This window comes from Mastomys coucha, unplaced genomic scaffold, assembly GCF_008632895.1.
Source record: "Mastomys coucha isolate ucsf_1 unplaced genomic scaffold, UCSF_Mcou_1 pScaffold9, whole genome shotgun sequence".
Lineage (NCBI taxonomy): Eukaryota > Metazoa > Chordata > Mammalia > Rodentia > Muridae > Mastomys > Mastomys coucha.
In genome coordinates, this window is record NW_022196915.1 from 65,549,661 (window position 1) to 65,572,100 (window position 22,440).

Genomic DNA, 22,440 nt, shown 5'->3' on the forward strand with positions numbered 1-22,440 from the left:
AAAACAACTCTGAGATTCCACCTCACACCAGTCAGATTGGCTAGGATAAAAGACTCAGGGGACAGCAGCTTCTGGAGAGGTTGTAGAGAAAGAGGAACATTATTTCATTGCTGGTGGGATTGCAAACTGGTACAATCACTCTGGAAATCAGTTTGATGGTTCCTCCAGAAACTGGACATAGTTCTACTGGAGGACCCAGCTATACTACTCCTGGACATATACCCAAAATATGCTCCAACATGTAATAAAGACACATGCTCCACCATGTTCATAGCAGCCTTATTTATAATAGCCAGAACCTAGAAACAACCCAGATGTCCCTCAACAGAAGAGTGGATACAGAAATGTGGTACATCTACACAATAAATACTACTCAGCTATTAAAAACAATAAATTTATGAAATTCTTAGGGAATTGAATGGATCTGGAGAATATCATCCTGAGTGAGGTAACCCAGTCACAAAAGATCACACATGGTATGCACTCTCGGATAAGTGGTTCTTAGCCCAGAAGTTTGGAATACAAGAAGAACAACCCACAAATCACAAGAAACTCAAGAAGAAGGAAGACCAAAAGGTGGACATTTCATTCCTTCTTAAAAGGGGGAACCAAATACCCACGGAAGGAGTTACAGAGATCAACTATGGAACAGAGCCTGAAGGAAGGACAATCCAGCCTGATATAGCTATCTCCTGAGAGGCTCTGACAGTACCTGACTAACACAGATGTAGAGGCTCACAGCCATCCCTTGAACTGAGTACACGGTCCCCAATGAAGGAGTTAGAGAAAGGACCTATGGAGCTGAGGGGTTTGCAGCCCCTTAGGACAAACAACAATATGAACTAACTAGCACCCTCAGAGCTCCCAGGGTCTCAACCACCAACCAAGGACTGCACATGGAGGGGTCTGATTGTTCAGGCAGCACGTGTATAATAGAGATTGCAAATTCAATCATCAATAGTAGGAGAGGACCTCGGCCCTATGAAGGTTCTGTGCCCCAGTGTAGGGGAATGCCAGGGCCAAGAAGTGGGAGAAGATGGGGTAGCAGGCATGGGGGGGGCAACAGGGGTTTGTTCTTGTTGTTTTTATTTGTTTGTTTGTTTGTTTTTTGGAGGGGAAACTGGGAAAGGAGAAATTTACATGTAAATAAAGAAAATATCTAATAAAAAAATAGTAAAAAAAAATGGTATGAGAGATACAAGCAAATGCACTCAGATGGTGCAATTGTAAATAAATCATGACATGTGAAACAACAAAATTCACATGGATGTGACCAGAGAGCCCTGCTTCTCTGCCCTGTGATCCCCGGGAGACATATGCACTTTTCCTTCTGTACTGCAATACCCAGGAACGGGAGGGCTGGAGTGGAAGCTTAATTTTCACTAGAAACAGTATCTCCCTTTGAGATAATCAAACGTGAAGCAGCAGGTAGGTAAACTGGAAAGCTCCTGCAGTACACAGGTGTTTGCACATCCTCTTCCCTCCCATGAGTTTAGCTTGGTCACTTGAGACTGGCAAATGTAGAACCAGTTCAGTGGGAATGTTTCCCAGTTCATAAACCACCAGCAGTGGTTTTCTAGAGTGAGGGACATCAATGGCCATTTGTTTCCTCTGAACAAAACATTAGTCACAAACTTCCTGGTGAGGATAGATATTGTGTTGTTCATGATGACAGCCTTGAGCAGCCCAGGAAGAAAGGAGCCACACCAGCTTTCTAGTGAACATTGTGTGGGATCGCACTCGGGTCTTCAAGCTTGCATAGCACATAGCAAGCCCTTTCCAAATGAGTCATCCGCCCAGCCTGCTACCTGTTTTGTTTGAATATTCCTCCAATAAAGCCACATGTGCTACTACCAATGCAGTAAATATGTCTTGAATAAAAGGCTACAGAATATCATGCCATGAAAATTTGCTCAATTTTCCTCTTAAATATGGAAATTAGAGTGTACAGTATTTTCTGATAGCAATTTGTCCAGGGAACAAAGTGTTCATCAGCCTTAGCCCCTGGTGGCTTCCGTGCACAACTTTTAATTTTTCCTCTTACCCCATCCTTCTAACCCTCTCCACACTGACCAAAGAGAAACTGTTCGGTGTCTTTCATTTTTGTCTGAAACAGAGAAGTGCCTGCCAAAAAGCAAAATTGTTTTGAGTTCTTAAATTTTCTCAACCAAGAAAGCTAGTTTTTGGGGAAAAGGATCCAATTATCTACGCACCATTTGAGCAGAGTTTTTTATTTCTCAAGGCTGAACAACTTGCAAAGCTTTTCTGAGTTTGTGGAAGTACTTGTCATGGCTTCATTAATAAAAGGATTCTTTGTGGAGTCGTGGTGATCCAGAAGGACAAGCAAACATGGTGGAGGTAAAGCAGGCTGACTTGAGAGGTTTGGCACCAGGAGGAGACTGGCTTAGTTCCCTTTCTTCCAGCAAGCACCTACCCAGGGGCTGCAGAGTGCTACATCCATATCCGGAAAACTTCTTTGAAAAAAAGAATTACCCCTACCCAGTCTTCCTCCTGTCATGGTTTGTTAGGACTTTTTTTTGCGTCTAGGCTTTTAGTAAGGAGCACGTGGCACTAGGTGAACTGCGTATGTAAATAGTCTGCAGGACTATTTAAGGGCAGGAGTCTCTTGAGTGTCTGGCAGGAATCCTAAGTAGTTTGTTCTCCTAAGGACTTTTCTTTCCAAGCCTTGAGTAAGCTCAAGCACTGTGGGCATTCCCATTTCACCTCCCACACACCCTCCCTTGCTTTCCTGTCAAATTTCATCATTTGTCTCTATTGTATTTTCTCATGATGTATGTTAATTACCTCTAGAGATGAGTTGCCTAGGGCTTTAGGGTTCTGAGTGGATAACCAAGCCAGATGTGTAGTCTGGTGCTGTTTCTATATTTTGTATTGCATTAATCATATTCTTGGTTTTTGTCTCCTTTCTTTTGTATTGGTTGGCAACATTTCTTTTATCAAGGACTGAATCTATTTGAAGGCCAAGGAAATTTCTTTCCTAATCTAGCAAGATAAATTTGCATATCACAGGAGAGACCATGTACTTCTACTATTCAGTAAAAGGCCGGGGTATCTGTAAATGGTTAATCCTTAAACTTATTGACATCATCTCCACATGAGGACCTGTCTCATTAATAATTATTACTACACTTTTATTTTACTACTTATCTTAAAATAACGCAGGCATGTGCAAGACTGGGCCTGTCAACAGCCAGCTGTGGATCAGGGAAGGATTCATGGGGCCCTATCTCTGATGAACTATTGACTACTGAACGATTTGGGGGAAGGGAAAATCATTACCTTCTGTTTTGTATCCACTGCTGATCCTACTAGGAATAGTGGGTGTTCTCAATCTGTGGCCACACAGATGGCCTGGTCAAAATGAGTGGATCACAAAATAGAATTATGAAAGGGACCTGTAGGCAGGAGACAGAGCTGGCAGAGGATGATGGGAGATGAAAGTAAACAGAAAGTAGTTAAGTCCTATGTGAAAATGTCAGTGAATTTAGTCAATAAACAAGTATGTTCTTGAGCCAGGTGGTGGTGGTGCACACCTTTAATCCTAGCACTCAGAAAGCAGAGGCAGGCAGATCACTGAGTTTGAAGCCAGCCTCATCTACAGAGTGAGTTGCTGGAAAAGACTACATAGAGAAATACTAGGAAAAACAAACAAACAAGTATTTGTTAAATATTTAATCCCAGCACTCAGGTGCATTGGGAGGAGGGGAGGAGGAGGGCAGGTGGCTCTCTTGTGATTTGGGATTTCTAGGGCAGCAAAGAACACATACTGAGACCCAGTCTTTAAAGAAATTTTATTTAGCTGGGCATTGGTGGCACATGCCCTTAATCCCAGTACTTGGGAGGCAGCTGTATTTCTGAGTTCGAAGCCAGCCTGTTCTACAGAGTGAGTTCCAGGGCAGCCAGGGCTACACAAAGAAACCCTATCTTGAAAAACAAAATGTAGCTGTCTTCAGACACACCAAAAGATGGTACAGGATCTCGTTTCAGATGGTTGTGAGCTACCATGTGGTTGCTGAGAATTGAACTCAGGACCTCTGGAAGTGCAGTCAATTCTCTTAACAGCTGAGCCATCTCCAGCCCCTGCAACCAGATCTTAAGAGCCAATATTTAGCATTTGAATATATAGCAGCAGCAGACCAACCCCAATAATTATTGATAAGAACCATCACTTAGTTCTACTTGTAAATCACCCTTCGGTTTACAGTACTGATCAAATCTATGCTCACAGTCTCCTGAGCCTTCTGCTTTCTATTCTCATGTTTACTTCATTCTGGGTGATCTGTAGACACTTGGGTTTCAGGACATAGCAGGTACTGAAGGAGATACCAGCTTCTGAAGCTCTTAGGATTTCTCTTTTTCTTTCACCCTCAGCTTTTCTTCTCTATGAAAAAAATAATAATCTATATCTATGGAAATGAAGCTCATTAAAATATCCTCAAAATAAATATCTTTATTTTAATATTTTTTGGTCCTGGGAGGATTAGAGAACAGCTTTATGTACCCGTACAAACAGCATTTCAGAGCTGACTGCATTTTCTCTCCTGACCTCTCCCACCACTTTCTACCCCTTTCCTCAGAGGCTAGTTCTCCACCCACACTCTCCCACCCTGCCTCCTCAGAAGTCTGCCTCCCCACACCACACCACCCACCCACACCAGTTTTATTTCCTCATTTTAACAAAGATTTGGTCTGTGCATAACTTAATTATTTTTATTGTATCTGGCATCATTTTTAAGTAAACTACTGCATATAACAAATTGGACTTCAAAAAAGGATGTGAATTACAGTTAAAAGAAAACCAGTTCGGCATACTATTTCTTTGTGCCACCCACATACTGACTTAAACTTTGATAGAAAATTGTACTTTGTAAACTAGTAAGAAACAGGAACAATTCATAATAGCATAAGTGCCAGCAATTAGCTGAACATTCATTAATTAACTCAAGCATTACCAGTAACTGGAAAACCATCTCTATTAAAACTTGGGCCAAAGAAGCTGAAGCGGAGATGTGGTTTAGCTTTTCTTCTCCCCAGTATTGTTAAAATTGTTGACTCTAAATTTTTATTAGCTAATATTTCAAAGCTGTTTTTTGAAAGGAACAAGTCAAAATAGTTTTGAAATTGCCGTATTCTCTTCAGGCATTGTTCTGTATGTGTATAATTAATTTGTTAGACCCAAGATGCTCATAAATGTGGAGCAGTGATTTAAATCTAATACTCTGGAAGAGATAAATATCATTGTATCCTTAGGAATCTGTGTCCTGTGCTGTCTGTGGCCACAGTAAGTGCCTTGTTATTTCCTGACTTCAGATTTTTAGATGTCATAGAAATCCAGTTCTTCTCTTACTGTATTAGGTGCCTGCAGAGCAGAGAACATTGTGCCATTCCCTCCCCCTGCACACAGACACATCAGCACATTAACTGCTCCAAAGACAAGCAGAGAGAGTTTTATGTCACTCTCCTCTCACATACTTCACCAGCCTTTCCTTTCCCTTTGATGTTCCAGATGAAAGCATCCATAGCACAACAGAGCGGACAGTGGCTTGATCCTGAAGTAATTCTCCTTCCCACAGCCTATTTCACTGAAATTCATGTTTCCCATTCGCCTTTATCCCCATTGCAGTCACCTTTGGAGAGTATCTGATTTGTACTAATATTTGAAAAAATAATAATAAATGAAAATAAAAAATAAAACCAAGATAACAGCAAAACAAAACCACGTGTTCTTACTTTGAGCACCTACCTTTTAATGAAATCTAATTTGCCAAGTTGCATACTATCAGATGTCAAACACTATAGAGCAGTTTCATTGGCGTTTTTAAACTTAGAATTCGCCTTAAGTTGACTGATCCTAAGGCACTGTGCAGCACCATTACTGCGGAAGCTGACTTCCCTTCATCCCCACTGACAATGATGCAAGAGTTTCTCATTCCTTTTTGGTGCTGGAAGGTGTCAAGTTGTTGCCCTTAAAAGATGTGAGAGCTGAGGTGAGAAATCCATTATGTTGCTATAAAAATCTGTGTGAACAAGTATTTTTCCTTTCCCCACCCACCCTCTCCTCTAGTGCTAGAATATTAATAGTGGATTTAAGTCAGCTAATGAAACTTTGTTCTTAATGTATTCAAAACTGAAAATTAATTTGTCATCAAAAGATAGTCTAAAATATGACTGACCGTGAAGGTATAAGACCTGTGAATTCAGAAATGGTTATATAACCACATTCCCTAATGTCTTACAAAAACATGCTGGAAAGCACCAGTAAACTGCCACAATGTATTTCCATAGTTCTTTACATTTAGTGGGACATTTAATTTGATTTTTATTAAAGACAAAACCATGATTCTTTGGGCTATATTATTGGTAAGGTGGAGGAAACAGTCACGTGATGGTGACACACCATCATCCCATAAGGGCCATGATCATGGAAGCTTGGGAGTCAGGATAGTGATGAGAGCCAAGGGGCTAACTCAAGAAGGGCATTACCTGTCAAATTAAACAATTCTTCCTAACAAGGTATAAATAAGACAGGAAGTCTAGAAACAGTAAAGACGCACGATTACATTGCCCATGTATCTGGCCTAGCCCTGGTGCATGAAGACTTTGATGGAGAGTTACCTTATGCCATAGGAAATCTAAATTCAGCTCATCTGGAATAACAGATGGACATAAACCATCAACTCAGAGTGCTGTGACTAGTCACCCCCAAGGGTACCTTGTGACATCACAGTACTTTGTATGACAGGCTTAAAGATGATTCAGACCAGACCTTGCCTCCGAGATGCATGTTGCAAATTTTTAAGTTTGTAGTAAAATACAGAGTCAAGGTCGGAAGTTCACAATACAAGCAGTGTCTTACACATAGATGCTCAAGACTACATCTGGAGCTTTGCTGTTTACTTTGAATAAGTAACAGGGTCTTTGGAAAGGCAATTTGTACTTGAAAGATACTGGTTACAATCTATTTCATGTGATTCCACTGTGTGGCATGGTCAGGTTGGCCGTAAGATTTTTCATTTTTAAAATGCCATGCATATATAAAGTAAAGGCATAACATTGCTTGCAGTACTGCACACAGGTTTGGCAAAACGTCCACGGATGATAGTAACTTCACAGCTCATCAGAAAAGAGGCTCAGAGCATAGATAACTCAGTGTTGACGACTTTTCAACCCCCAGACTTGATGGCCAGATAAACAGGAAAAGAATAGCTTCAAATAAAAAATAGTGTGTGTGGTACAAGGTCTTGGGCTTCTTCTCTAGATCCTCAAGATCCTATGAAGTAATTGTGTTCCTCAGTAGCATTCTAGTCTGACTTTTGCCCCGTGGCAGAGTGGGTGGGATGTGCTCGTTAGGTGAACGAGGTGGCCAGGATGGCAAACTTGCCATCAGAACTTTTAAATAGTATAAGCATTCTTTGTAATATGTAGTAATCTATACATATATTTAAATAGTCTATTAATCCTCAAGAAATCATTTAGAGTAGTGAAATTACTACAGATATGATTCCTGGAGGGAAGGGAGCTGATTTGGCCACTGTATTAATTTATAAACCACTTAGACTTACATTGTCAACAGAGTCCTCTTGTTGACGGCAGTTTTACTTACAACATCGTTTTTCTTGGGAAGATCAGGATGATGTACAAGTGCAAAGATTTACTCATTGATTTATTTATTCATGACCAAACATCAGTTTATTTCCTTACTGACTGAAATGTTTGCTTTGACTTTAGGGACACCACAGTGCAGTCTCTGACTCTTCAGCCCTCAGTTAAAGATGGACTGATTGTGTATGAAGACTCACCTCTGGTCAGTAAGCCAATGATATTTCAATCACAGTATTTTAAAGTGTGTTTTGCTTGTAACTGTATCTCAGCCTACGAATTGGTTAATTGTCTGATTGGAGCACATGTGTATACCACTTTAGATGTGCACATCTGTCTCATTGGAGCATACGCATGTATCACTTTAGATGCACGTTTCTATCAAAATGACATTATTGGGAAAGTAACATATTCTTTACTGCACTTTCTCTCCCTAGTGAGAGATTCAAGAACTGATGCGAACCCTCTGCTTATTTTCTGAGATTGTTTTTAAGTCTGCTGTTGTTCCTATCAGAACATTAACTCAGTGTTTTGGGAAGCTGACTCAAATCTAAGCCTGGCCACAATACTACACAGCAGGTAGCCACTATGGGGCTACCGTGGGCCAGGCCCCAAGGCTGGGACTTTGACATCTGTACCAGGAGTCTCCAAGGTTGAGCCCAGCTCTTCTCTGAAAAGAGATGTGTTAGGGGAGGAGCCACATGTTGTCTTTTTTTTTCTTTTTAAATTTATCCTAAATTAAAAAAAAAAAAAGTTCAAGTCTTTGAGACTAGAGCATAAAATTTTGTGCTAAAAGGAAGCATCTTAAGGCGGTGGTGGCACACGCCTTTAATCCCCGCACTCAGGAGGCAGAGGCAGGCCGATCTCTGAATTTGAGGTCAGCCTGGTTTACAGAGTGAGTTCCTGGACAGCCAGGGCTACACAGAGAAACCCTGTCTTGAAAAACCAAAATCAAAACAAAACAAAACAAAACAAAAGGTAGGGGAATATCCTTTATCAGTTTTCATTTAAAATTAGTTAACACTGCAGTCAAAGCCATTTATGACATGGTCTACTATGTTATAGGCTATGAGTATCTCTTTTAGAAAGAAATCTTAGGTTTATGTTGAAGTGAGTAGAGTATCTCCTGTCTGCCTCCCTAAAAGAGAGGCATGGCAAGGTAGGTCAGGTCGACAGCGCCCATCTTCCTTCTCACGGCTCCCTCCGCATGGTTACTGAAGACCTCAGGAGTTTGCCTGCCATTCTCCTTCCTATGCAGACATCTATAGACTACACCTTTCTATAGTCAATCTAGTACTTTTACCTGTATTTTTTCCATACCTGCTTCAATTTCCCAGAGTAAGTCTATTTTGTATATTCTGCTAAATTCAGAATCCTGCAGAATATCCTAGTGCTCAATTTTTGTAATGTCGTAACTCATGCATGTGTAGTTATGCACCATTACTTGGTGAGGTGAAGTGCATGTTTCCTGCTCTGGCAACCCATTCCTTAGTGGTAGAAACCCAATCGCCCTTCCTGTGCTTTTTCTTATATTTACTATCCTAGAGACAGCATAGGCTGTCCGTGTTCACTCTTCCACAAATGCACTTTGACCATTGATTCTCTTTGCCTTGAATACCCACCTCTGATCTATAAAACTGTGACAGTATTTGAAGATCCATGGAAGCAGTTTCAAAACACACAGGGTCTGTTATGTCACATGCCTCCCAGCCCTGCGGCCCTTCCTCTATGTCATACTCTCCTTAAGTGCCCCCTATTCTAGGGGGTGAAACATTGTTGGGGATGATTCTAACACTGAGAGGAACATGCAAACCTTGCTGCTATGTTTTTGTCATTCTGTGATGCTTCTGCTACTGACTATGCGGTAGTGTAGCCTTGACTCCAGCAGCTCTGAAAAGTTCAACGCAGTGAGCGGTGAGTTTTTAGTAGTGCTTACTTTGGTTCTTCTATTGATTATGACAAATTTTCTCTCCTCAAAAGGTTAAAGCAGTAAAGTTCGGTCATATTCTAGTAGTAGATGAGGCAGACAAAGCCCCAACAAATGTCACCTGTATTTTGAAAACTCTGGTAGAAAACGGAGAAATGATTCTAGCGGATGGAAGACGCATTGTTGCAGGTGAGTACTGAAAGGCGCCGTTGGCCTTACTGTGTCAGGTTGCACCTTTAGTATGCTTTGTCGGCTGTTTTGTTTTGTTTGATGCTAAGAGTAGAATTGGGGCTCCAGTCATGGAATCACATACTCTGTCACTACACATCACACACAGATCCTAGTTTCCCTTTTCTATAATCAGTCTGAAAATTTCAATAGTAGAAGTGAGACAAATCAGCTTTGTACTGTCCTTTTCTGAAAATGTCAACCTTGAACCTTTATACTAATTTTTCATATACTTGTGTGTGATTCCATTACTGAACTGCTATCTGGAAATTTTTAGAAACATTGTGTGTTTCTCTTACTCACAAAATTTACTTTATAGTATTGTCTCAGTACATTTAAAAATCACTAATGTAGACTGGAGAGATGGCTCAGTGGTTAAGAGTACTTGCTGCTCTTCCAAAGCATCCAGGATCTATTCCTAGAACCCCCATGTTCACTCACATCTGTAACTCCAGTTCTGGGCAGTCCAATGCTGTCCTCTGGCCTCCACCACCACCAGGCACACAAGTGGATGAACACATACAGACAAAATGCTAGACACATTTTTTAAAGATCACTGGATGTTTTGTTTAACTTGTATGTGTGTGTACATTTGTACATATATGTATGTCTCATTCAGGAAGAGATTATTCTCTGCTTTAGATTTTCTTTTTTCCTACCCAAACACACATTCTTTTTGCAGTTATTGCTGGAAAAGAAATGAAGATAAGTTAATGTGACCAGCATTGTCTTTGTTTGGATTTCTGTTCCTGTCATAAAGCAGTGTGATCACAACAGCTTTGGGAAAGGAAAGGTTTATTTCAGCCTTTAGTTTTCATCTTACATCTATCAGGTCGCAGTCTACCTTTGAGGGAAGTCAGGGCAGGAACTCGAGGCAGGAACTGAGGTAGAGATCATGGAGGAGCGTGGCTTACTGGCTTGTGCCAGATAGGGCTCTCAGTTTGCTCTTTTATGTACCCAGGACACCCTGCCAAGGGGTAGCATTAGCCACAGTGGGCTGGGTCCTTTCATATCAATCACTAGCAAGTAAAATGACTCGTAGACTTTTCTACAGGCACTCTTACCACGGCATATTCTCAGTAGAGGTTCCCTCTTCCCAGGTGAACTACCATGTGTTAATATGACCAAAAAAACAAAACAAAACCTAGCCAGTAAGTATATATAACTGAAAGACAATGTAAATTTGCCAAATACAATGCAAGGTTCTAGTTTCAGGTATTTTTTGCTTTTGTTTTTTGTTTGTTTCTTTGTTTGGGTTTTTTTTTTTTTTTTTTTTTTTTTTTGTCTTCTAAAAGACTTGAAAATTAATAACTAGCCATAGAAAATACCAGTACATAATAGCCAGTACCGTACAATCTTCAATATTTGAAGTATACATATAAAGAGAACTCCATTAGAAAGTTCAGCATCTTAGAGGCAGTCCTCTTCAATGCTGTTGGTGTATGGTCCCTACTCCAGCCTCTACTTAGCACTAATAGCATTTTAACATTCCTCATTCACAGTTTATGAAAAATGATAATTTGCCTTAGTGTGAGTATTGTCCCATAACAGAATCCCTGGGACTCTCAGGGAATAGAACTCAGCCTGCTCCCTTGCTCTGGACCTTACAGCACTACAAAGATAGTGCACCAAGAAGGAGAAGGGGCTGCCAAAACAAAGCTGTGGTCAAGCGCTGGCTGGGTGTGGCCCTCTGTGTGTTCTCCTGCGACTTGGAAGGCTAGCTTAGAAGTAGAAGAATATAGTAATTTTCAAACTCAAGTGTGATTTTTAAACAGCTTTTTTTTTTCTGGTGTTCCAGATTGAAGCAGGGCCATTGAGCCATGTTTATCACATGTTCTTCCACAGCCTCATGGGTGACATTTGAATTGGGAGCCCCTGTTCTGAACAGAGTCTGACAAACAACCCCTTTCCTTTTCCAGATGCAGCCAATGTGGATGGAAGAGAGAACGTTATCGTGATTCATCCTGACTTTAGGATGGTGGTTCTGGCCAACAGGCCTGGCTTCCCTTTCCTGGGCAATGATTTCTTTGGAACTTTAGGTAAAAACAATGACTATAATAATAGCAATGATAGTTTCAACCGCAATGCTGTAGTGGCCACTGTTACTCACCATGGGCAGTGTCTCTGTCCTAGCACATGGGGAGGGGAGAGCTTTTGATACGCCCAGGAGTTATTTTTTCTGAGATCACTTAGCTAATGAGAGGTGGAGCTTTGTATCCAAGTCTGGCTTAGCCCCTTCCTTCTTAAGAAGTTGTACTGTACTTTGCTGTTTATTGTCACATAATGAAAGGCTACTAGTATCTCCTCCTATCACTTCCTCCAACTAAAAAGACCAAGGACAGCTGTGAAGAGACTGACTCATACTGAGTAGAGAGGCCCCCGTGGATGCTGCATCATCATCCTCATCATCCATGAAGGAGGATTCCTCTACTGTGGAATCTCACACACAGTACAAAGCAAGCCTGTGCTCCTCTTAGGATCGTGATCTAGCAGTTCACAGTAGGATTTGTCCCAATGGTTTACCTGAACAGCCATCTAAGTCCAGGGAAAGTCAGTACAGCATTGAGTACAGTAACTGGAGTCTTCCAAAGGAGACTAGATAAAGAACTTCTGCTGTATCCACACAGTAGAGTAGTGTGCCCCTAGTAAGAGAAGTATCAGTAATGCTAGCATGCTGAAATAAAAAGCAGTCCTCAGAATAGTAATTGTAACCCTAAGTGGTGGAAATGAGGGTGGCAGTCTGTACATTCCGGGAGGCACAGGTGTGTGCTGCAGGCTCACTTAAATTATCTAGGTCGTCTTTATTTTACACTCTGCATTACTGCTGCTGTTACAGATGTGCTCTGTGAACACCCCGGCCTATAGAGCAAGCCTATAGTTCTCTCTAGCATGGGAAGGTATAAGTTCTTCCCAGGATGAGGTTCTTAGCTGCTCTCACCCAAGGGCAACTTTCTCACATTCATCCCAAGCCTACAGCGATGCTCAGCGTCTCTCCAACTCTCCTGCCTCACCCTTCCCTGTGCCAGGTATACTTGCTTTAGCTGGATCAACCCCCTAGAATGTTGTTGAAAACAGCCTCATTTTGTCAGGCTTTACCTGCTCAGTGAAGCCCACACGACTGTCCTTTCCCACCTCCAGTCGTCCTGCCATGGGCCATACTAACTTATCATTCTTGTAACAATATAATTCCACAAGGATGGGGATTTTTTTTTTCAATCATTGAGATATATACATACAGCCCTAGGTAATATATAGTATCTGGAAGATGTTTAGTAATTATTTGGTGACTGCATGATAGAGAGGCCTTTTACATTCAGGATAACCTTTGTTTTCAAGGAAAAAAACCCAGAGCTATCCTGCATGTTTGTATTTGAAAATGTCCGCCTGTGAGGTAAAGCTTGAAGCTGGGATACTCTGCTTTATTACTATAAATATACACAGGCACTCGTACATGTGCACACGCGAAATAGCTATGTATCCAAATGGTTCTAAGTCAAAATAAGGCCTCATTGCTGCCGGTCTAGACCGAGCCATTCCCACTGAGTGTTTTGCCAGGGCTCTGTGTATTTTAATATCTCCCAGTACACATACATTCAGTTATCACATACCTCTTCATAAAATTAAATTCATGCAGAACAAACCATACATCACTTAGTTTTCTTCTGGTTCAGGCATTTCCTTTCTTCTTTGTACAGTCCTATTATCAGATGGGCTTTCTGAGATTTGCTGAACAACTACTGACTCTTTAAGCCAGGACTGCAATTTGTTCTGCAGACTTACAATGGGTTGACTGCTCACTGAATGGGATTCTTCTCCTTTTCTGTAGGTGACATTTTTAGCTGTCATGCCATTGACAACCCCAAGCCCCATTCAGAGCTTGAGATGCTCAAACAGTATGGCCCAAATGTGCCTGAACCCATCCTTCAGAAGCTCGTGGCAGCCTTTGGAGAGCTGAGGAACTTGGCTGACCAAGGGGTTATCAACTACCCTTATTCCACCAGAGAAGTGGTCAACATCGTCAAACACTTACAGGTGTGGTATACTCCTGTGTCTTCCAGACTGTACAGTTTATAAGTGATGTTTCCATCCTATGATAGGTCAGCCAGGCAACCTGATATGATGTGTGCATTAGCTAAGTAACAAATCGAAAAGACCAACGATGTTCTCACTTCAGTCTCTGAGTGGTTTTTGAGCACTGAGTGGGTTTTGTGCCTTGAGCATTACCAATCAGCTAAAAATTTTGATGGGTTGACTTGGGTTTGTTTTGCTTTTTACATGGTGTGTGTGTGTGTGTGTGTGTGTGTGTGTGTCTGTGTCTGTGTCTGAGTTAGAGGGGAAAAATAATTAAGCAACAAGGAAATGTTTCTGTTGTTTGGCTTTTTACAACCTGCATGTGGTATCTGGGTAGGAAATATTACAAATGACATGAAGGTAGAAAGTAGAACAAGATCTAACAGACAGTATTCTGTCTAAAAGAATATGTGTCAAGATAGGTAAGTGGTCAAGAGAATAAAATTCCTGTGATCATATACAATATATAATCCACTTCGTAAAGGAAAGAAACAACATATAAACTCTATATAGCAAATAAATAATCTTCAGACAACAGCTGCAGCCTTGTGACTCTTGAATTCTCTTTGATCTCTAACCCTCCCAGAAAACCTTATGAAAATATCGGTTGCCAGGAAGTAAAAGGAGGGAGATTTTTGGTTTTTTTGAGACAGGGTTTCTCTGTGTAGCCCTGGCTGTCCTAGAACTCACTCTGTAGACCAGGCTGGCCTCGAACTCAGAAATCCGCCTGCCTCTGCCTCCCAAGTGCTGGGATTAAAGGCGTGCGCCACCACCGCCTGGCAAGGAGAGAGATTTTTAAAGCGAGAAAAGCATCCGTGGCAGAGGAAGAGATTCTATTCTACACAGCACAGTGACTGAAGAGCAGTTAGTAATGATGGAAGGTTCATTCCAAAGCTGCTAAGAGAGTAGGTTTTAAATGATTATACCCACTAAGATATAATTATGCAAAATGATAAATAGATCAGTTCACATGGTTTAATTATGCTACAACATATGCACATACAGAAATATTGTATTCTGTCCTGAAGTCTAAAAAACTGATTAGAAATTTTTATTTTTATTATATATTATGTTTTATGTAAATATATATTTTGTTATATATATGTTTTATTTTATATGTATGTATATATATAATAGATATATCTATATGGGAAGAAAAAGAGAAGCTTATTCTCTGTATGAGGCCTTGCTAAGTCCAGCTCACCAGCTTAGATGCCAGCTCTAAGAGGAAATGAGAACGGTCAGTAGAGAAACCACCAGCACACGTCTAGCTGCGGTGGCTCCTGCCCTCCCAGCTCTGTGCTCCAGGGAGCAGCAGGCAGCACCGGGCTCCATTTCCTGTCCTGAAGTTCCTCTTCCCCTCCTTGTGCCTTTATCTTTTTTTCCCATTTATTCGTAGACTGTGAGTATTCTAGACATGTCTGTGTTGACATTCAACATTTTATGTAGCTGGTTTGTTTAACTTGGTCAATCTGGTACGCCCATTTTTCTTTTTTAAATTACTTTTTATTTAGAATACAGGGTTTTATTACGAGATTTTCATACAAGCATGGCATGGTGCCTCATTCTGTCCACTCCTCCATCCTCTGCTCTTCCCCACTATTCTTCCTCACCTCATATTGGTTTCCTTCTGCCCAAATTGTTCCCTCTGCTGTGTGTGTGTATGTGCATGTGTATACATAGTTAAAACTGCCTGTGTGTGTAACAGAGCACATGATATTCTGTGTTTCTGTTCTTGCCTTCTCTTGTCCCCCACTCCTTTCCCTCTTTAAACCTTGTCCTCACCACTCAGAGCCCACCCACCCCTTCCACTCGTGTGTTCTCTGTGTGCTTATTCAGTACAGAATGCACATGAGAGAAAACACAGCATTCTTGTCTCTGCTTCTGGCTTACATCACATCTTATGATCTCCAGCTCCATGCATTTTCCTGCCAGTGACACACTTATTTTCTTTATGGCTACATAAAACCCCAATGTGCGTACATACCATATATTAATCCATTTATCTGTCAGCACACAGCTAGTCTGTTTCATGTCTTGGTTGGCAGAATAGTGCAGCAGTAAGTAAGCAGGTTGAGAGGCCAACAGAGGGTCTGAGCAGGGACCCACACCTGAGATACACAGTAGAAATGGAGGAGGTGCAGTCCTTCTCAGCTGCTGCTAAGCATAAATGTCTGTGTTTCCTTACTGCCTGGTTAGCGGACACGGCTAATGCATTTCTGCTGAAGTTCATTTGTGCGCTGTTGCTCTATAAGTTTTACAAACCTTTATAATGATGCATGCTTTATCTCATCGTTAATGAGGAATTTTTTTTTCATACAGAAATTTCCCACTGAAGGCCTCTCCAGTGTGGTTCGGAATGTATTTGACTTTGATTCTTACAACAACGACATGAGGGAGATTTTGATGAACACTTTGCACAAATATGGGATCCCCATTGGAGCAAAGCCTACCAATGTGCAGCTGGCAAAGGAGTAAGGAAACCCACTGTTGGTATAATCTTGAGCATTGTTCTTCTGACTCTTAGCCGCTGGTAGTTGCTAATCTACTGTAGACACTACTAAGCTGCCGTGGTATGGGAGCCCTCAGGAGTAGTGCTCTTCAGATGCTCGCTGGCCGGTCTCAGCTAAGTAGTATCAGTTATAGTCCTGTAAATTAAAGATTTCCGTTTTCATGACTATCCCACAAGTAGATGTAACACACTCAAATAAAGGGAAATATTTGTTTCTTTATCAGTCTCTGTCCTTTTGTTGAATGGCTGTGGTCTCATTATTTCATAATCCAGTGCAATTTAGTGTACAGCTGTGAAAAACTGCATAAAATGTTCATTTGTCAAGATGCCTTCTTAGGACAGATAGGCTTCTAAATATCCAGATCAATGCATATCTAAGGATACTTATTCTAGCTTTATAGATGAGAGGTAATAAGAAAAACCAGATTCCTGTCACATGGGCTGACAACCCACCTTTTCTATGTTCAAACCAAATATGTTGTTGGCCAGATGGTAGTTGGCATCTTTGTCTACAAAATGTAGATTACCATAAATTCGCATGAGGCAATCACAGTTCTTAAGGTAAATTACTAGACCTTATTCTGCGGGAGGCACTATTTAGAATGAGGTTAAGTTTAAGTCAGTGATTAGTCTGGCAATATATGTTTTCCTAAGTCTACATGTCATCATTCTTTGAAGTCATTATAAAAACATCATAGTAGAAGCCAAGAGAAACAAATTACTAACATACCAAGAATTTCTCAACGAGAAACAAATATTTCCCTTCTGTGGTAAAAGCATAAGATGGTGTTATGCTAGACATTCTGAGTGTACTGGTTTGTGTTATCGATGAGTAATTTTCTTTCAGGAATTGTGAGTGGGAGTCAGTTGCTCATGTGTTTCTATACAATACTATTTTAGTGATCGGTTAGCAGTCCTTATGGGAATTTTAAATTTCTTGAGTACAACATCGTATATATTAGAGAGTTGAGAACATGTCTTTAATATACAAGCTTCCATTGCTCTCATGTCGTCCTTACAGACCCTTCTCTTTCTTCTCACTTGGCAATGGGATGGTTTAATCACTGGTAACAAACTTATGTAATTAGGATTCTAGCCCTGTGAAAAGTAGGTTTGTGAATTGCAGCTAATTTCTTAGTATGTTATTTATCGGTGTAACCTGTTATTTCGGCACATCAATTGTAAGAAAATTGTTGGCAGTTTTCTTTTGGAAGGAAGCCAGAATAATGGCTTGACTTCTTGTTGTCATGCCTAGTTGTGAAGAACAGCCCTTGGCACAGTGTGCTTGCACCAGCCAAGGCAAGCCACTGCCATCTCTGTGCTCATAATGGCGGCTAGGAGAGAAGAGAGTCCACCTTGCACTTGAGATTGGGATAGACACAGATGCATAGACCTAAGAATAAGCTGAGAGCAAATGTGGAGAGAAGCTGACTTTTTCTGGGGGTCGAGGTGTTTGTATCATATATAATGTGCACGGTCATTCAGAGCAGGTTTTCATCTACAAACTGTAGTGACTCCAGCAGCTCACAGCACAAACCCCCCGGTTCCATAGGGACTCTTCCTGTCTGGCTACCAGCCTTACAGTGGAGAAGTCAGGTGGTAAAGTCAGCAAGGCTTGGGATTCAGTGCTCCATCATATCTTAGACTGTATCCCCGGGTCTGACACAGGCACACTCGTACAGTCCTGAGTTTCTCTTCAGGCTTTTGAATTTGGAGCAGTTTCTTCAGGGAATGGAATCCCTGCTAATAAAAATGAGAGCATTTTATTATCAAAAACATAAGAATAAAATTTGCTCTTCAGATCAGGGCACTATTGAGAATGGAAGATGAAATGTTGGCAGTAACTATAAAAGGAGATGGACACAGGACTGTCCTGGTCCAGGCTGGAGTATGCTTATCCTCATGCAGCTCCTCACTAGGCCCTGCTTGTCTAGCAGCCTCTGCTTCACTAGGCCCTGCTTGTCTCGCAGCCTCTGCCTCACTAGGCCCTGCTTGTCTAGCAGCCTCTGCCTCACTAGGCCCTGCTTGTCTAGCAGCCTCTGCCTCTCTAGGCCCTGCTTGTCTAGTAGCCTCTGCCTCTCTAGGCCCTGCTTGTCTCGCAGCCTCTGCCTAACTAGGCCCCGCTTGTCTCGCAGCCTCTGCCTCACTAGGCCCTGCTTGTCTAGCAGCCTCTGCCTCTCTAGGCCCTGCTTGTCTCGCAGCCTCTGCCTAACTAGGCCCCGCTTGTCTCGCAGCCTCTGCCTCTCTAGGCCCTGCTTGTCTAGTAGCCTCTGCCTCTCTAGGCCCTGCTTGTCTCACAGCCTCTGCCTGACTAGGCCCTGCTTGTCTCTCAGCCTCTGCCTCACTAGGCCCTGCTTGTCTAGCAGCCTCTGCCCTCTAGCAGAGTGATACTGTTCCCCATGTCTGCAAAAGCAAACAGACTTTATAAGAAGTAATACATGTTGAACATCCTAATCTGAAAATCCAAACTCTGAAACTTTCAAGCGTCAAAAATGATGCCACAGCTGAGCATGGGGGCATGCGCCCTTACTCCCAGCACTCTGTAGGGAAAGGTAGGTGGACCTCTGTGAGTTCGAGTACAGCCTCATCTACAAAGTGAGACATACGGTAGCCAGGACTATGTAGGAAGACCCCATCTCAAAAGTTAAAAAAGATCCTAAAGTGGAAAAATGCTTACCTAAAGTCACATGACAAGCTAGAGTTAAACACAGATATGCTAAAAATGTATAAAATTATGTCTAGCTTTGTGAATAAGTTATACATGAAGAAAATTAATGTTTGTACTTGGACTTCATCCCCACGTTGTATACATATATATGCAAATACTCAAAAATTCAAGTCTCCAAACAATTGGAAAGTGACTGGTGACAAACTTTCCCATGAAAGCTCTGGCCTTGGCTGGTGCAGCATCTCCCCCACTAGAGAATGACTGTGGATAGTGGATGCACAGACTTTTGAAAGTGTTGGATTCCCACTCCTAAGGGAGAAGGGTAAAAATGGCCCAAGTATTTTAATATCTTCTTTTCCATAAATGAACCTTCTTGTTAAAACCTGTTAATTCTCTTGCTACATAACTAACCATCCTGATTGGATGGGAGCAAAATTCAAACTGACTCTAGAACATGCGGTCACAGCTACATTGAAGATGAGGGCGGTGAGATAATTTAGCCACTGCCTCATGAAGCTCAGAAGAGAAATGGAGCAGGCAGAGGGAGATTGGACATGGTATTGATACCCAGGCGCAGTTTGTCTGTCCTTCCTCGAGTCAAATCAGAGCATATGTGGGTGTTTAAGAGTGGTGTTGTCAAGCCAGGTGTTCAATACCAGCACTTGGGAAACAGAGGCATCTACATCTCTGAGGTGGAGGCCAGCCTGCTCTAGACATTGAGTTTACAGGACAGCCAGGGCTATACAGTAAGAGCCTATCCAAAGAGAAGAAAAGCTCCATCGTTTTAGTGCCCTGTGGTGAAATACCGAAAGAAAAGTGCTCTCTCCCTCTTCCTCTATTTCCAGGCCTCTCTGTGTGATAAGAACTTTTCTGTCTTGTTTAATAAAGCTTGCAGACCTGTTGGGTTTAGCTTGTGATGGGGGGTTGTTTTGTTTTATTTGTTTGGTGTAGTGGTTTGGTCACAATGTAGCCCTTCTTCATGCACAAACATATTCCCAGATCCTGGCACCAGGTCTGGACTGACCTCAGACTCCATGTTGCCCTTACCCTGTTCTACTAAGACCTTCTCAGGATGCTTTTGGTTTTGTTTTATCCCTTTTTTGCAATTTCTATTACATGAGAAAGGACATGTCAAAGAGATGATAAATACGATCAAATCAGGCTCACTGGGAGAAATGACTTCCTATTAGAAATGTGCTTCATAGGGAATTTAAGTCTCATTTTTTGTTGTTGTTGTTCAGTGGCTAAATAACTAGTCAGAATTACCAGTGGTATGTGCCATATGGAGCCGCACACATCTGCATACTGTAGTGCCATGGGCAGACATGGGGATATTTGGATCGAAACTAATTGCTTTAGTTTTAAATGCTATTGTTTTTATATGTATTGTATATATATGGTGCCTTTTAATTTTTATATATATATATATATGTATATATTACATACATGACAGAATTAGTTCTAAACATCCAGAGAAAAGTACATACACCATGTACTATAAACACAGGTACCTATACATATTGTTACAAACTTCCTTAGCAGAGATTGCATGTTTGCTCCTCAACTGAGCCCTTATTCTGAAGTTCCTTTTAAGAGTAAATAGTCTGCTATGATATCAGTGCTTCCAAATTAAAAGGTCTATTTTAGGATAATTTATGAAATCTGTCATGCTGGAGACGTATTTTTAAAGGAGAGCATTTTTTCAACCTCCATTTTAAATGACATACACTATTTTGTACTTAACAGCAATTGAAAGGAACGAACTTTCATATATCTAAAATAAAATGCAGATGCTCGAGAACGTTATGATTGCAGCACTTCATTGTCACACTAATGAGATAATGATAATGGAATCATTAGATGGTGGCAGCAGAAGATGGTAGGTGATGAGTGCCACGTGCTCTCTAGGCAGTGTGCGCTGCACCAGCTAAAACAATTCTCACAATAAACCCGTTAGACACACACATACACATACAGGCACACCGTGCATAAAACTGCATTTGTAGATAAAGAACTTGAGACATAGACTCTTAGACCCTCTTAGAAAATAGGGACAGAGTTGTGTGTGTGTGTCTGTGTGTCTGTGTGTCTGTGTGTGTCTGTACCTGTATGCTGTGTGTGTTCCAACTCCAGTGACAATATAGACAATATTATTGGCAATTTCTGAAACAGTTATTAGAGACTGAAAATTCTTTATTTTTTGTTTGTTTAAAAAGGACCTTACTAAATAAAAGCAAAAAGACTTGTGGTTTTCAGTTATTCTCCTTGGAAGCATCATTGTCTATGCACATACACTGCACCATGTCCTCACACAGGTGTATTTAAGGTTTCCCTGTGACATGATGGAAGCTCTTAGAATAAAACTCTGAGTGATATCTCCTTCTCCTGACTCGGAACACAAGATGAACTCTCACTGGCCATGGTCCTTGTGAAATGAATAAACAGGGTTACCTCCAGCTTCCAGGGCTGCTTCTGCTTCTTGCCCTGATACACAACCTTGAAACCACGTCAGTGGCCACTGTTTTTGCTCCAGATTTACTGCCCTTCACTTGGTTTCTCCTCCAGCACCTCTCCATTTTTCCTTAGGCCACTTTTCTTACTGCTAGTTTGTAAACAAAATGCCAAGAAACCAGAGACTCCTTCCTGTACATTCTACCCTACAGATATAACTGTTGGGAAGTTGGTTTTGTTTTTTGTTTGTTTGAGTTTTAGTGGGTCACATTCTCTTGTATTCCAGACTAGCCTCTGAGCACAGGGCCATGTGTCACCTTGCCTGGTTCATGTGATGCTGGGGGATCACTCTACCAACTGAGCCACTTCACCAGCCCCCAGGAATGCCTGCTGATAAATCCCTGGGACCTTTTACAGTCATAGGTGCTGTGTCATGATATTGAGGCATCAGCATTGTTTCTAGTCATTTTTATCTTCCTGAGGCTTTTCTCTTAGGAGTGTGCATGTTCCTAAAAGGCACTCTTTTTATTTATTCATTTATTTTTAAGATTTGGCCATATCCATTTCACTTCATTTATTTATTAATTTTAAACTCCAGATTTTTTTGTTGTTGTTGTTGTTGTTTGTTTTTTGTTTTTTCGAGACAGGGTTTCTCTGTAGGATTTGCTGAAGGAGGCAGAGGCAGGAAGATCACGAGTTCAAGGCCAGCCTGGGCTAAACTCCAGATTTTATTCCCCTCCCAGTCCACCCTCCAACTGTTCCACACCCCATACTTCCTCCCCTCCCCCTGTCTTCCCGAGGATGTCTCCACTCCCTACCTCCCCACCCCAGACCTCTAAACTCCCTGGGGCCTTCAGTTTCTTGAGGATTAAGTACATCTTCTCTAACTAAACCCAGACCCAGCAGTCCTCTGCTGTATATGTGTCAAGAGCCTCATATCAGCTGGTATATGCTCGTGGTCCA

The 22,440-nt window shown here is 41.5% G+C and overlaps 1 protein-coding gene and 1 long non-coding RNA gene across 2 annotated transcripts in view; one reads left to right on the forward strand and one right to left on the reverse strand.

Moving 5' to 3' along the window:
* The window catches only part of Vwa8 (von Willebrand factor A domain containing 8), a 349,402-nt gene that overhangs the window by 207,735 nt on the left and 119,227 nt on the right, over nucleotides 1-22,440 (forward strand). Inside the window, exons 22-26 of the mRNA XM_031362757.1 lie at nucleotides 7,750-7,825; nucleotides 9,601-9,736; nucleotides 11,695-11,814; nucleotides 13,602-13,807; nucleotides 16,169-16,320. Of these exons, the coding sequence (XP_031218617.1) occupies nucleotides 7,750-7,825; nucleotides 9,601-9,736; nucleotides 11,695-11,814; nucleotides 13,602-13,807; nucleotides 16,169-16,320 (690 nt within the window). The remainder of the gene's footprint in view (nucleotides 1-7,749; nucleotides 7,826-9,600; nucleotides 9,737-11,694; nucleotides 11,815-13,601; nucleotides 13,808-16,168; nucleotides 16,321-22,440) is intronic.
* On the reverse strand, nucleotides 5,745-6,728 carry LOC116085281. Its single transcript, XR_004116475.1, has 2 exons — nucleotides 6,637-6,728; nucleotides 5,745-5,986 (listed from the first exon to the last, which is right to left on the reverse strand). It is a non-coding gene; the product is annotated as an uncharacterized LOC116085281 (long non-coding RNA).